This window comes from Podarcis muralis, chromosome 2, assembly GCF_964188315.1.
Source record: "Podarcis muralis chromosome 2, rPodMur119.hap1.1, whole genome shotgun sequence".
NCBI lineage: Eukaryota > Metazoa > Chordata > Lepidosauria > Squamata > Lacertidae > Podarcis > Podarcis muralis.
In genome coordinates, this window is record NC_135656.1 from 28100276 (window position 1) to 28112887 (window position 12612).

Here is a 12612-nt window from a genome sequence, read left to right on the forward strand (position 1 = left end):
GCCACATGACCCAGAAAGCTGTCAGTGGACCAACGCCGGCTCCCTCGGCCTGAAAATGAGATGAGCGCCACAACCCCATAGTTGCTTTTGACTGGATTTACCCCCGTCCAGGGGTCCTTTACTTTTACCCGGTGGCGCTGTGGGTTAAACCACAGTGTTGTGTATTGAGTCAAAGGATCTTATATCTGTATTATTATTGTCTGTATTTGCAACTGCCTTTTGGTTCCAGAGGGTACAGCTACTATTGGTTCATTTAAGCTGCTGTATTTGGATCCTCTGTCTTATTGGTTTCCTCCAAAAGGCAGGACTGTGATTGCCTGATATTGTTCCCTCCAAAATGTATCCTTTCTAGCTAGTTCCCTGTCCCTATAAATGTAGCTCTCCCCTCCTCAAGTCCCAGTCTTGTTTGCTTTAATAAAGAAGTGTTACTAGAGAACTGACTCCAGCATATTATGTCAAGAGAGCTGAAATCACAAACCCCACATCACAACACACAGAGCCTAGGACTTGCTGATCAGAAGGTCAGCGGTTCAAATCCCCACAACGGGGTGAGCTCCCATTGCTCGGTCCCTGCTCCTGCCAACCTAGCAGTTCGAAAGCACGTCAAAGTGCAAGTAGATAAATAGGTACAGCTCCGGCGGGAAGGTAAACGGTGTTTCCATGCGCTGCTCTGGTTCGCCAGAAGCAGCTTAGTCATGCTGGCCACATGACCCGGAAGCTGTATGCCAGCTCCCTCGGCCAGTAAAGCGAGATGAGCGCCGCAACCCCAGAGTCATCCGCGACTGGACCTAATGGTCAGGGGTCTCTTTACCTTTACCTTTACCTTACCCGTCCAGGGGTCCTTTACTTTTACCCTTTTATTGCTTCTTAGTTAGAGGGTTAGAGAGGGTGTAGCCACATTAGCACTCCCTAGTGTGGTGTCCTCCAGCAGTCCAGGAATTTCAACTGCAATTCCCACCCTCAGGCAATGTAGACAACTGCCAAGAATGATGGGAGCTACAATCCAACAGCATCTAGATGGAACCAGGTTGGAGAAAAGGCTGGTCTACAAATATACACATGGTATAATTTGTTAGTGGGGGGGGGGGTGAGGTGGCTTCACATATCAGGTGCCTCATTTCTCCCCATTTTGTGTCCTTTCTGCCAAATGAAGGTTTATGTTGTGAGTGAATCGGTCCATCGATCTGCTTCTTCCGTAGGTCAAACAACAAAAACAATCAATACTAAACAGCAATACAAAGAAAACCTCCAAGATATTCATAGTAACAATACAACGTTACTTGTTTATCAGACTGAAGGGCTCAGACTTCAGAAAATTGTCTCAAACTGCCCAAGCAAACCTTGCCACTGCTAAAAGGGTCATCATAACACAAGTAGCCTGTGGGAAATCAGTTCTCCGCAACTCAGACCAGATGGCTTTTCCCCTCAAGAGCTGGGTCTAAAAATTTAGACCCAATGGCAGAAAAGATAGGGCAGAGTTTAATCCTGTGCTGCCTTTCAGCCAAAAACATGGCTCACAAATCTATAAAATTCAAACAATAAAATTCAGCTCACAAAAATGAAGAAACCAGTGTCTCAACAACATCTTTAAAAGAAACCTAATACGCAAATACAACCATCCTGTCCAAGCACAGTTCCCCTCTGTGGTTGTGCTTGAGAAGTGACAGGAGACATCTTTCTTCCCACAGAGATGGGTCTTTGGGAAAGACAAGCATAGTTACAATCCACCTTTGTGATTCTAGTGGATTTAAGTACAGCTAACTATGTGAGAATGGGACGCGGGTGGCGCTGTGGGTTAAACCACAGAGCCTAGGACTTGCCGATCAGAAGGTCAGCGGTTCGAATCCCCGCGATGGGGTGAGCTCCCATTGCTCGGTCCCTGCTCCTGCCAACCTAGCAGTTCGAAAGCACGTCAAAGTGCAAGTAGATAAATAGGTACAGCTCCGGTGGGAAGGTAAACGGCGTTTCCGTGCGCTGCTCTGGTTCGCCAGAAGCAGCTTAGTCATGCTGGCCACATGACCCGGAAGCTGTATGCCAGCTCCCTCGGCCAGTAAAGCGAGATGAGCGCCGCAACCCCAGAGTCGGCCACGACTGGACCTAATGGTCAGGGGTCCCTTTACCTTTAACTATGTGAGAAGCATCCCAAAACATTGATCGTCTGGCTTGAAAGGGCAAAATCCTGTACACTGACCAGCCAGTTTTGTGAATTACATTTCCCCCTCTTCTGAATGCTTTTCTAAAACTTTGTAATCAAGCCAGCTAAAAGAAGGGTCTGCTTCTTAAATCGGTGGTTAGAGAAAGTCACTGTGCTGCTCTCACCAGTTCTTTTAAGAAATCTTAGAGACATGGTAGTTTGTTACTGATTAAGTTCCGGTTGCTAAAGTTGACCGAGGTGTTACAATACTAATGAATCCTGTAACTTTCCTTGACCTCCTGTTAAACCCTGTTGCCTGTGGAACTGAGCAAATGAGCTGTATTAAATGAATTTCATGGGGTTGTGCCACCCCCTCAGGCTGTTGCATTTACATCCACCATGTTGGAAGGCAGTGGGAAACCCTGAGGCTTCCTGTTGTTCCAAAACTTGATCATATTTTGCTATTCTGAAACAAGGCAGGACAAATGTGGAAGATGAAAAGGGTGGGGGAGGAGAATTACTTCAACAAACCTTTTTTTCTTTCTTTCTGTGATTATAGGAGATTTGATCCCAATTTCTCCCACCACCATATTCCCATCTTTTCAGGCTACAAAGCTCCCAAACCCAAGAATTTGCATCACCAGGGTACAAGAGACGTACAGGTTCTCTTGCTTTTTCCTGCTGATCTCTTTGTTGCTGATGAGCTAATTCACCCAGGGAACCCCAGCTGAATGTCAACTGGAAGGTATTTGGCTGTCCAAAACAATACTGGAAGTCTGTTGGTTTTAGGAACTTGTCATGCCTATAAGATTTATTCCACCACCACCAACCTCCTTTCTTGTTTAGTTGCTCACGTGATGGGCATAGACCCATGCCTAAGATCCCCCAATCCCGTCTCCTAGCACATAACTGCTAGTCATATGCAAATAGACTTGATCTGGTCTTTGAATCTGGTCTCCTCAGATCAAAAGAGCCTTGACTTGTGTCTTTCATCAAATGAATGGTTTAAAATTGTACTTTGATTCTAACATTCATGGGCAATGCCTTCATTACGACACACCCAAATGCCACAAAACTGTGGCAAGCTTTTGAGTTCTCCAGAACTCTTCATCAGGCAAGAGGCTACACAAACCAGGGACACAAATAAAAATAAAAAAGCTCCGGAATTAGGCTGGACGTTGTCGTCATGAGGTCAGCTTGGACCAGGACCTTTGGTTTTTTATGTCATTTGATTGCTTGTTGGTATATCCCTGGTGAGGATGCTTCTTAGTTGCAGTGCTGACTCTGTGCCACTGAGTCCTTGAGCCAGCAAGGCTGTGTCACTTTAGCCAAGAAAAATGTATGGTTTTGTCAACCAAAGCAGCAGCTGGCCAACCAAATGCCAACAGTCTTGCTGCCAATCCATTGGCATTGTAACTGCAACCATCTTCCATTTTACATCCGTCCTGTCAATACACACTGTTTATTCTGGGGTGCATTTAATTTTTGTTGTTATATGCAAGTTAACTTGCAAGGAACCTGATCTTCTGAGTCACTGAAGAAGTATACCGATTTAGTGTTTGCTTCCCAAGACTTAGAAAATTTCTATTTTGCCCCTAATTCAGTATGGAGGGATTGATCAAGCCAAATGCTATATCTTGTCGCTCTTTGCTTCTAAGCATTCTGACAACTGAAAACCTAATGAGTGTTGGTAATCAACAGTGTTTTTCTTTTCTTGCTTCCAACAATACCTAGAAATGTGTCTGCATTTCTATCAGCCCTGATAGTTGCCATGTCTCTAATTATGTTGTTCGCCGTCCCCAGAAATAGTGTGGCTTGCGTTGCTTGTAACTTAATGTGCTATGTGCCTTTATACACACCTCTGCTGCTTTAAGATGAATGTTTCAGACATTTTAGGTAGTATAATCACTTGCTAACTGCTAGGTCCTTGGTAGTGGTTTGATCAGCATGCTGTTGTTTAGTTGTTTAGTCGTGTCCGACTCTTCATGACCCCATGGACCAGAGCATGCCAGGCACTTCTGTCTTCCACTGCCTCCTGCAGTTTGGTCAAACTCATGCTGGTAGCTTCGAGAACACTATCCAACCATCTCATCCTCTGTCGTCCCCTTCTCCTTGTGCCCTCCATCTTTCCCAACATCAGGGTCTTTTCCAGGAAGTCTTCTCTTCTATGAGGTGGCCAAAGTATTGGAGCCTCAGCTTCACGATCTGTCCTACCAGTGAGCACTCAGGGCTGATTTCCTTCAGAATGGATAGGTTTGATCTTATTGCAGTCCATGGGACTCTCAAGAGTCGATGAGCATATTAGAGTAGATATGTTTAAAAGACAACCAGTTTGTATTAGCCATTTCTCCCACAGTTGGTGAGATCGAGTTTTGATCCCCCAGACACCACAACAAATCTTCCAAAGGCGTATGTGATGTTAAATGGGCTTGACGTCCCAGGAATAGCAATTGACAGGCATTTGCTACACATAATAATTTTATTATTTGTAGCTTGCCCATCTGACATGGGCTGCCCACATATTTTGCATTCAACACTCAGATCTGAGGCTCTGTTTCTTCCCACATGTAGTTTATACCATGGAACAGGAGCGTGACAAAAAAAATGCCCTGTGGCCACTCCATCTGTGCTATGCCTGCCCACTTACACTCTCCACTCATTCCAGGTTTGTCTGCATCAAGCACACACCTGCTGCTGCTCCTCCCTCTTTCCGAGTCTCTGGCCGCTCGCTCAGCCTATTTCACAATTTGCCTCTCAGCGCTGGCTCTCAAGAGCAGGCTTACAGGTTTGGTGCACAGAGGAGGAGGAGGAGGAGGAGGAGGAGATGCACCGCTGAACCATCTGATCAGGGAGAAGAAGCCAGAGCAAATACAAGACAGGGCACCGCTTTCTGCAGCACAGGCATCAAGGTAAGATTCCCACCAGCATCCATTTGCTGAATGGCACTGCAAACATCTGCCTTTCTAGTAATGTGGGTTGAGCAGAGTGGCATGATCGACAAGGGGGGAAGGGGACCCGTACCCTGGAATTAACCCGAGGTGTGATGTTACCTTGCTCAGTTCCATGAGACCCAAGGGACAGACGGACAGGAGATTCCAGCATATTGTTACAAAAGCTGGGTGCCACCCCCACTCTCTGCAAGACTCCAGGGGGTTTCAGGCACTCACCCAGGATCTGGGTTCCATTGAAGGATTGAGACATGGCAGAGACTGTCTTAGCTTTAGGAAATACAGTGGTACCTCGGGTTAAGTGCTTAATTCGTTCCGGAGGTCCGTTCTTAACCTGAAACAGTTCTTAACCTGAAGCGCCACTTTAGCTAATGGGGCCTCCTGCTGCCGCCGCGCGATTTCTGTTCTCATCCTGAAGCAAAGTTCTTAACCCGAGGTACTATTTCTGGGTTAGCGGAGTCTGTAACCGGAAGCGTATGAAACCCGAGGTACCACTGTATGGTTTATTCACCTATTTACACCTTCAGTCTGTATGGAAGGGTCCAGATAACTAGGAAAGGTTGGAATAAGTTATCAGCACCCATTATAAAGGGGTGTGTGTGTGTGTTTCCAATATTCAGGATGCTGCTGTCCGTCTGTGTGACTTTATGCCTACCGTTCCAACCAAATATACCTCTACTTAGCTCCTGTCTCAGGGGGGTTTACTAAGCGGATCCCTCATTTTAACTTCCTTCTATTTAACGATCACTTGCTGCCCACACCCTAAGTGGGCATCTTTGCAGGTGCTTAAATCATTGGACCCACTCCTGTCTCAGCAATCCACTGGCCGTGGGTTCTGTCGTGTGATTTCACATGCTTGTGTGTTTGTGTACCACCCTTCTACCACTTCGCTTTACATGTCTAGATGGCACCCTTCATTCCTTTTGGACGGGAAGGTGGGAATTGGCTGTTGTGGCATTTCTCAAAAACCTGTAAAGGTAAAGGGTAAAGGGACCCCTGACCATTAGGTCCAGTCGTGACCGACTCTGGGGTTGCGGCGTTCATCTCGCTTTATTGGCCGAGGGAGCTGGAGTACAGCGCCACCCGCGTCCCTCAAAAACCTGTGGCCAGCTGATAATCTTCAGGAAACAGAAGTCAGCGGTTGATCATACCTGGGTTGGGGGAGAGAAGAGGCATCCAGCTCGTACCTCTCCATATGTTTTCGCCTTGAACAAGACTGCTAGCAGCAGGCCAAGCAAGAGAGCCTCCATTTATATATTGATACCGATCAGGGTGGTCTGCCACAATCTAGGGATGCACAGAGTACACCAGGAGGTTAAAACATAATCAACAGTTGCCAAGAGCTGCTGCAACCATTGCTATATCGATCTCTCTGCTTGTACTGTTGTTTTTCACCCAGTGCTTAGTGAAGGGAGAATTTCAATCAAAGTGTCCCACGCTTTGTGAGAAACTGGGCTGATGCATGCAGTGGCGTAGCGTGGGTTGTCAGCACCCGGGGCAAGGCAAGTAATTTGCGCCCCCTAACCCGTGGATTTGCGCCCCCTAACCTGTGGATTTGCCCTAACCCCAGATGTTGCGCCCGGTGCGGCCGGCCCCCCCTGCACCCCCCACGCTACGCCACTGGATGCAGGCCAAGAGCTGACTGTATTCTTCACCATTTGCCCCTTTGCCTCCCTCCTAGCTGGAAGGTACTAAGGAAAGATGAACATGACCGATGCAACATGGGCAAACGATGCCAGGGACCCAGACGGGGATGGGAAATCACCTTGTCTTGCTGGCACTGCTGCTGTCATCTATTACGGCATCCTGCTGTGTGTGGGTCTGCCAGGTAAGGAAAAGGATGAGAAGCAAGCCATCTCCGCAGGTGTGTCTGGGAGAAGCTTAAGAGGTACAAAGAACAAGGAGGAAGAGAAGCAGCAATTCAGAGTGAAGGAATTTTTAATTTGCAGTACTTTACTTTGAAAGAAAAGTGGAATTTAAATGTAGTGAAATAAAAATGTGTTTTTCTGTTTTTATTAAATAAAAATATGTTTTTAAAAATTTAAATGATATAATCAAAAACACATCGCAACAACTTTTTTTAAAAATGAAACAAATAAAAGCCCACAACAGAATCACAGAGAGAGCTGGTATAATATAAATGCTTCTTGGAAGCAACCTAAAACTTTGATGCCAAGGGGCCAAACAGATGCACTGTTGCAAGATGTGGAGCCACCACTGAGAAGGACCTGTGTCTGGTACCCATCAACAAAAAGGGAATAAAATTCTGAGACCATGTGGATCATGAGCTCTGGGGTGAGAGAAAGTGGGGAAATTTGGGTGTGGAAATAGCAAGGGCTTTAGGAAATAGTTTAGAGAAGTGTTCGCATAAATGATTTGCAAACAAAATCTGACAATGATCACGATAACCTTAGGAAGTTCAGAAGGATGCAAAGCCAAGGGGTCATGTGATGAGAGAGCAGAAAGGGAACAAAGCAACAAATTTTAAAAAGGCATTTTTTTCCAAGTGAGGGTTTGTTCTTACAAAATAAGAAACCTTTTTAATCAAATGCAGCGAGGTTCATTTATAGTGACCCAGCAGTTATTTGTTAGCAGTATTCACACACCATATTGGAAAGCAGGAAATGGAAAATGGTTATGAAATGTTCTATATGAGCAGAAGTCATAAATGCTACTAAGCTTTGTAAATAGAGGAGTGCCGAGTTCTCACAGAATTCATTAAGTAAAAAAATGGGATGTTGTAATGAGAATGAAACCCATTTCAATGCAAATAAATTTTAAAAACCCATTTCAATGCAAATAAATTTTAAAAAAAGTTGTGCCAGTGGTTGGAAATAAATATAGATAGCAAATTGGGATGTTGTGCCGAAACTCAACCACAGTGTAACAGCCTTGCTACAGTGATAATTGGTGGGGATTTCTTTTATGCTGCACAAAGTGGGGGTGTTCGTTGACGGCACCAAGTTCTCTGAAATTCTAGATTATAATCTGCATGAATGTCACTTAATTCTCAAACTTTGGGATACTTTGCCAGTGCACAACTCACAAGGGAACCATTTGTCTGTGGCCAACTGCATCAAAAGGACACCCCCCCCCCCCGTGTTGTAAAGGGGACACATTTTATGAGCTAAAAAAATTGCAGCTCTCTGTGACATACCTTCAGGAAACGAAGAAAAAATATATATAAGCGATTGGCTTGGGAAAGGAAAGCTTATTTAGGACAAATAGATGGTCCCCTTATGTAAAGCAGAGTATTATTTTTAGAGCCAATCACTAGAGGGAGCCATGAACTCATGTAGATAAGGCAATCCTGGACATGCGACTGGTTTGGACAGTTCAGCAAGTGCAGTTCTGTGAATCTGTGCTGGGGGACAGTAGACCGGAGGCCCTGAAAGAGAATCAGGGGGTATGAAGGAGAATCTGATTTGTACTGCGGAGGGGAGAAGGTTCAGAGCCAGGCCCAAATTGAAGTACGCATGCTTCCCCAACATAAATAAGACGACTTTGGATCTCGATGGGATAGGGACCTCCACTGCTAACGTAGAAAGCTGCCTTATACAGTGGTACCTCAGGTTAAGTACTTAATTCGTTCCAGAGGTCCGTTCTTAACCTGAAGCAAAACTTTAGCTAATGGGGCCTCCTGCTGCTGCTGCGCCGCCGGAGCACGATTTCTGTTCTCATCCTGAAGCAAGGTTCTTAACCTGAGGTACTATTTCTGGGTTAGCGGAGTCCGTAACCTGAAGTGTATGTAACCTGAAGCGTATGTAACATGAGGTACCACTGTACTGAGTTAGACCACTGGCCCATCTGGCAGCTTAGTGTGGTCCACTTTGACTGGCAATGCCTCTCCTGGCTTTCCAACAGAGGACATTCCCCACCCTTGGTGGAGTCGCCAGGGATTGAACATGGGACCTTCTGCTTGCAAAGCCAATGCTCTGCTACTGCCTGGAGAGACACTGGGCACATTGAGGAAAGCTGGGGAAGGAATGTGCAAAAGGTCACCCAATGGGTTTCATGGCTGAGTGGGGATTTGAACCCAGGGCTTCCCGACAGCCACACTGCCTGTCTTTAGCACAGCCACACTGCCTGTCTTTAGCAGAACTACCACCACATTTCCATTTCTCTTTTTTTTAATTTGTAAAACTGAGTTTTGAATAAAGTGGATTTGCAGATGGAAGCTATTGGTTATGTTCCTGTACCTTGCTTGTGGTTGTTGTTGTTTTCTGTGATGATCTCCCACCTATTCCAACTCGCTTGCCTCTCTTCCTCGTTTCAGTGAACATTTTGGCTGCCGTTGCGCTGACCCGCCTGGCTGCCCGCACCAAGAAGTCCTCCTACTGGTACCTCCTGGCCCTCACGGCATCCGACATTATGACCCAGGTCTTTGTCGTCTTCACGGGCTTCATTGTGCAGGCGGCCATCTTGGGCCGCGAGGTTCCAGGCGCCTTCACCCTCACCATCAATGTGCTGCAGTTCACAGCCAACCATGCCTCCATCTGGGTGACTGTCCTGCTCACTGTGGACCGTTACGTGGCCCTCTGCCACCCGCTGCAGTACAGGGCTGTGTCTTACCCAGGGCGCACCCGGAAGATCATTGGCACCGTCTTTGCAATATCGTTGGCCACCGGAATCCCCTTCTACGGGTGGCTGGATGTTTGGCATGATGCCTACCCACCCACCACCATGGACAAGGTCCTGAAATGGCTTCACTGCTTCCTCATCTACTTCATCCCCTGTAGTATTTTCCTGGTGACGAATTCTGTGATCATCTACAAGCTCAAGCACTCGGGCTGGCCCCACCGGCGCCTCAGCAAGACCACAGCCATACTGCTGGCTGTCACCACCGTCTTCATCATCCTCTGGGCTCCACGGACCATTGTCATGATCTACCACCTCTACGTGGCCTCCGTCAGACAGAACTGGGAAGTCCACCTCGCAATGGACGTTGCCAACATGGTGGCCATGCTCAACACCTCCCTCAACTTCTTCCTCTACTGCTTTGTCAGCAAGACTTTCCGGCGCACTGTCTGTGAGGTGCTGGCGTCTATCCGGCTCCCATGCACCCAATCGCCAAGGAAGAATGGCCCCTCAGATCCGGCCCTGAAACCCCTGGGGGTCTTAGATGGGACAATTCTAGGAGGAACATCTCCCTTCTGCAACCAGCTCCAACATTGCTGAAAGTTTCCACAGCCCAACAGCTCACTGGGACAGATAGGCTTGGCGTCCTGGCATGACTCTGAATCTAGAGCATTAGACGACAACACAGGAGGGTCTACTAGACATGGATGCATATGTGTGCATGGATATCTATATATGTATGTTTGCATATATGTATTCTGTGTATCTGTGCATGGAGATGGGGTGAGAGAGAGAGAGAGAGAGAGAGAGAGAGAGAGAGAGAAAGAGAGAGATTTCATGTGCAGAGAGATACAGTCATACCTCGGGTTGAATATGCTTCATGTTGAGCACGTTTGAGTTGCACTCCGCGGCAACCCGGAAGTAACGGAGCGCGTTACTTCCGGGTTTCACTGCTCACACATGCGCAGACGCTCAAAATGATGTCACGCGCATGTGCAGAAGTGGCGAAAAGCGACGCGTGCGTGCGCAGACATGCCATCGCTAGTTACGTTTGCTTCTGGATGCGAACGGGGCTCCAGAAAGGATCCCGTTCGCATCCCGAGGTACCACTGTAACCATTTACAAAGTAGGAGCGTTTCCACAGTGTGCATATATCCACATGGGGAGCTGGTCATCTGTAATATCCCAACTAATGGGATGTAAGAGGACAGGTCATTGCTGCTTTTGACCACACCACGAGTCAACATGCTCCCATGACAAAAATCAAAGGGAGGAGGCAACTAGGAGCCACTCAGGGCTCATCTATACTGTGGTTTATTGTGGATCGCAAGCTTCCTGTACCTCCACACAGGTCAATTCTGAGTCCAGAGCAACTGTCTACCAGCTCCATATGGTACTCCGGCTGAGACCTTACCTGCCTACGTCCCATCTTGTCAGAGTGGTACATGCTCTAGTTATCTCCCACTTGAACTACTGCAATGCACTCTTTGTGGGGCTACCTTTGAAGGTGACTCAGAAACTACAACTAATCCGAAATGTGGAAGCTAGACTGGTGACTGGGAGTGGCCGCCAAGACCATATAACACCGGCCCTAAAGGATCTTCATTGTCTACCATTAAATTTCTTAGCACAATTGGTACTGACCTTTAAAGCCCTAAACGGCTTCTGCCCAGTATACCTGAAGGAGCATCTCCACCCTCATCGTTCAGCCTGGACACTGAGATCCAGCACCGAGGGCCTTCTGGCGGTTCCCTCACTGCGAGGAGAGGTTACAGGGAACCAGGCAGAGGGCCTTCTCAGTAGTGGTGCCCTCCCATCAGATGTTTAGGAAATAAACAACTATCTGACTTTTAGAAGACATATGAAGGCCGGGATGTTTTTAATATTTGATGTTTTACTGTGTTTTTAATATTCTGTTGGGAGCTACCCAGAGTGGCTGGGGCAACCCAGTCAGATGGGTGGCATATAAATAATAAAATTATTATTAGTAGTAGTAGTAGTAGTAGTAGTAGTAGTAGTAGTAGTAGTACTATTTTTCCATTGTCCATTTGGCATTCTCCTCCAAATCACTGCCTTACCACACTTTCCCCTCCTTCAATCTGGACTTTCCCATACCAAGGATACTCAAAAAGGAGAGGGTTTGAAAAAACAGAGAACTAATGGAGGCACAGAAACTTTTCTATCCACATTAAACAACAGTATGGATCAGCCTTCCGTTTGCTCTGATGTCTCTCCACACACACAGTTAGAGGTACCACACGGGGATATTTTAAGCTGCTGCCCTGTGTGCCGGTTTGGTGTCACGAATAGCCAGTCCGTTGATCTTGAACACGGGTTCAAATCCCCACGAAGGCCACTGAACCAGTCACTGTCCCTCAGCCCTTACCTACCTCACAGGATTGTGATGAGGAATAAGGGGAATAACTAGCTGCCACCTCAGCTGCCCTGAGAGCCTTTAAAGAAACTCTGAAAGGTAACGAATTTTATCCAATGAATAAAAACATGGCTTCATCCTGACATAACTCTTCTATCTTGGCTCAGGTTTGTTTGGCTGGGAAGAGGGAGTAATTCGTCCTCCTTTTATGCTGTAAAGGTGAGGGGGCCCCTGACCATTAGGTCCAGTCATGGCTGACTCTGGGGTTGTGGCACTCATCTCGCTCTATGGGCCGAGGGAGCCGGCGTACAGCTTCCGGGTCATGTGGCCAGCATGACTAAGTCGCTTCTGGCGAACCAGAGCAGCGCAAGGAAACGCCGTCTACCTTTCCACCGGAGCGGTACCTATTTATCTACTTGCACTTTGGCGTGCTTTCGAACTGCTAGGTTGGCAGGAGCAGGGACCGAGCAATGGGAGCTCACCCTGTTGCGGGGATTCGAACCGCCAACCTTCTGATCAGCAAGTCCTAGGCTCTGTGGTTTAACCCACAGCACCACCTGCAACCCTTCCTTTGATGT

General features: G+C 47.1%; 1 protein-coding gene across 1 annotated transcript; it reads left to right on the top strand.

Annotated features, from left to right (window-relative positions):
* Positions 1-4943: 4943 nt before the first annotated feature.
* On the top strand, positions 4944-12182 carry GPR142 (G protein-coupled receptor 142). Its single transcript, XM_028714144.2, has 3 exons — positions 4944-5043; positions 6764-6910; positions 9359-12182. Exons 2-3 carry the CDS (start codon positions 6784-6786, stop codon positions 10258-10260), a joined length of 1029 nt encoding a protein of 342 aa, XP_028569977.2. The 5' UTR covers positions 4944-5043; positions 6764-6783; the 3' UTR covers positions 10261-12182.
* Positions 12183-12612: the final 430 nt, after the last annotated feature.

Excerpts from the sequence above, each read along its gene's own strand:
- GPR142 (XM_028714144.2), top strand. The coding sequence starts at position 6,784 with ATGAACATGACCGATGCAACATGGGCAAACGATGCCAGGGACCCAGAC. Across the intron at positions 6,911-9,358 it reads GCTGTGTGTGGGTCTGCCAG|TGAACATTTTGGCTGCCGTT; the intron begins GTAAGGAAAAGG and ends TCCTCGTTTCAG.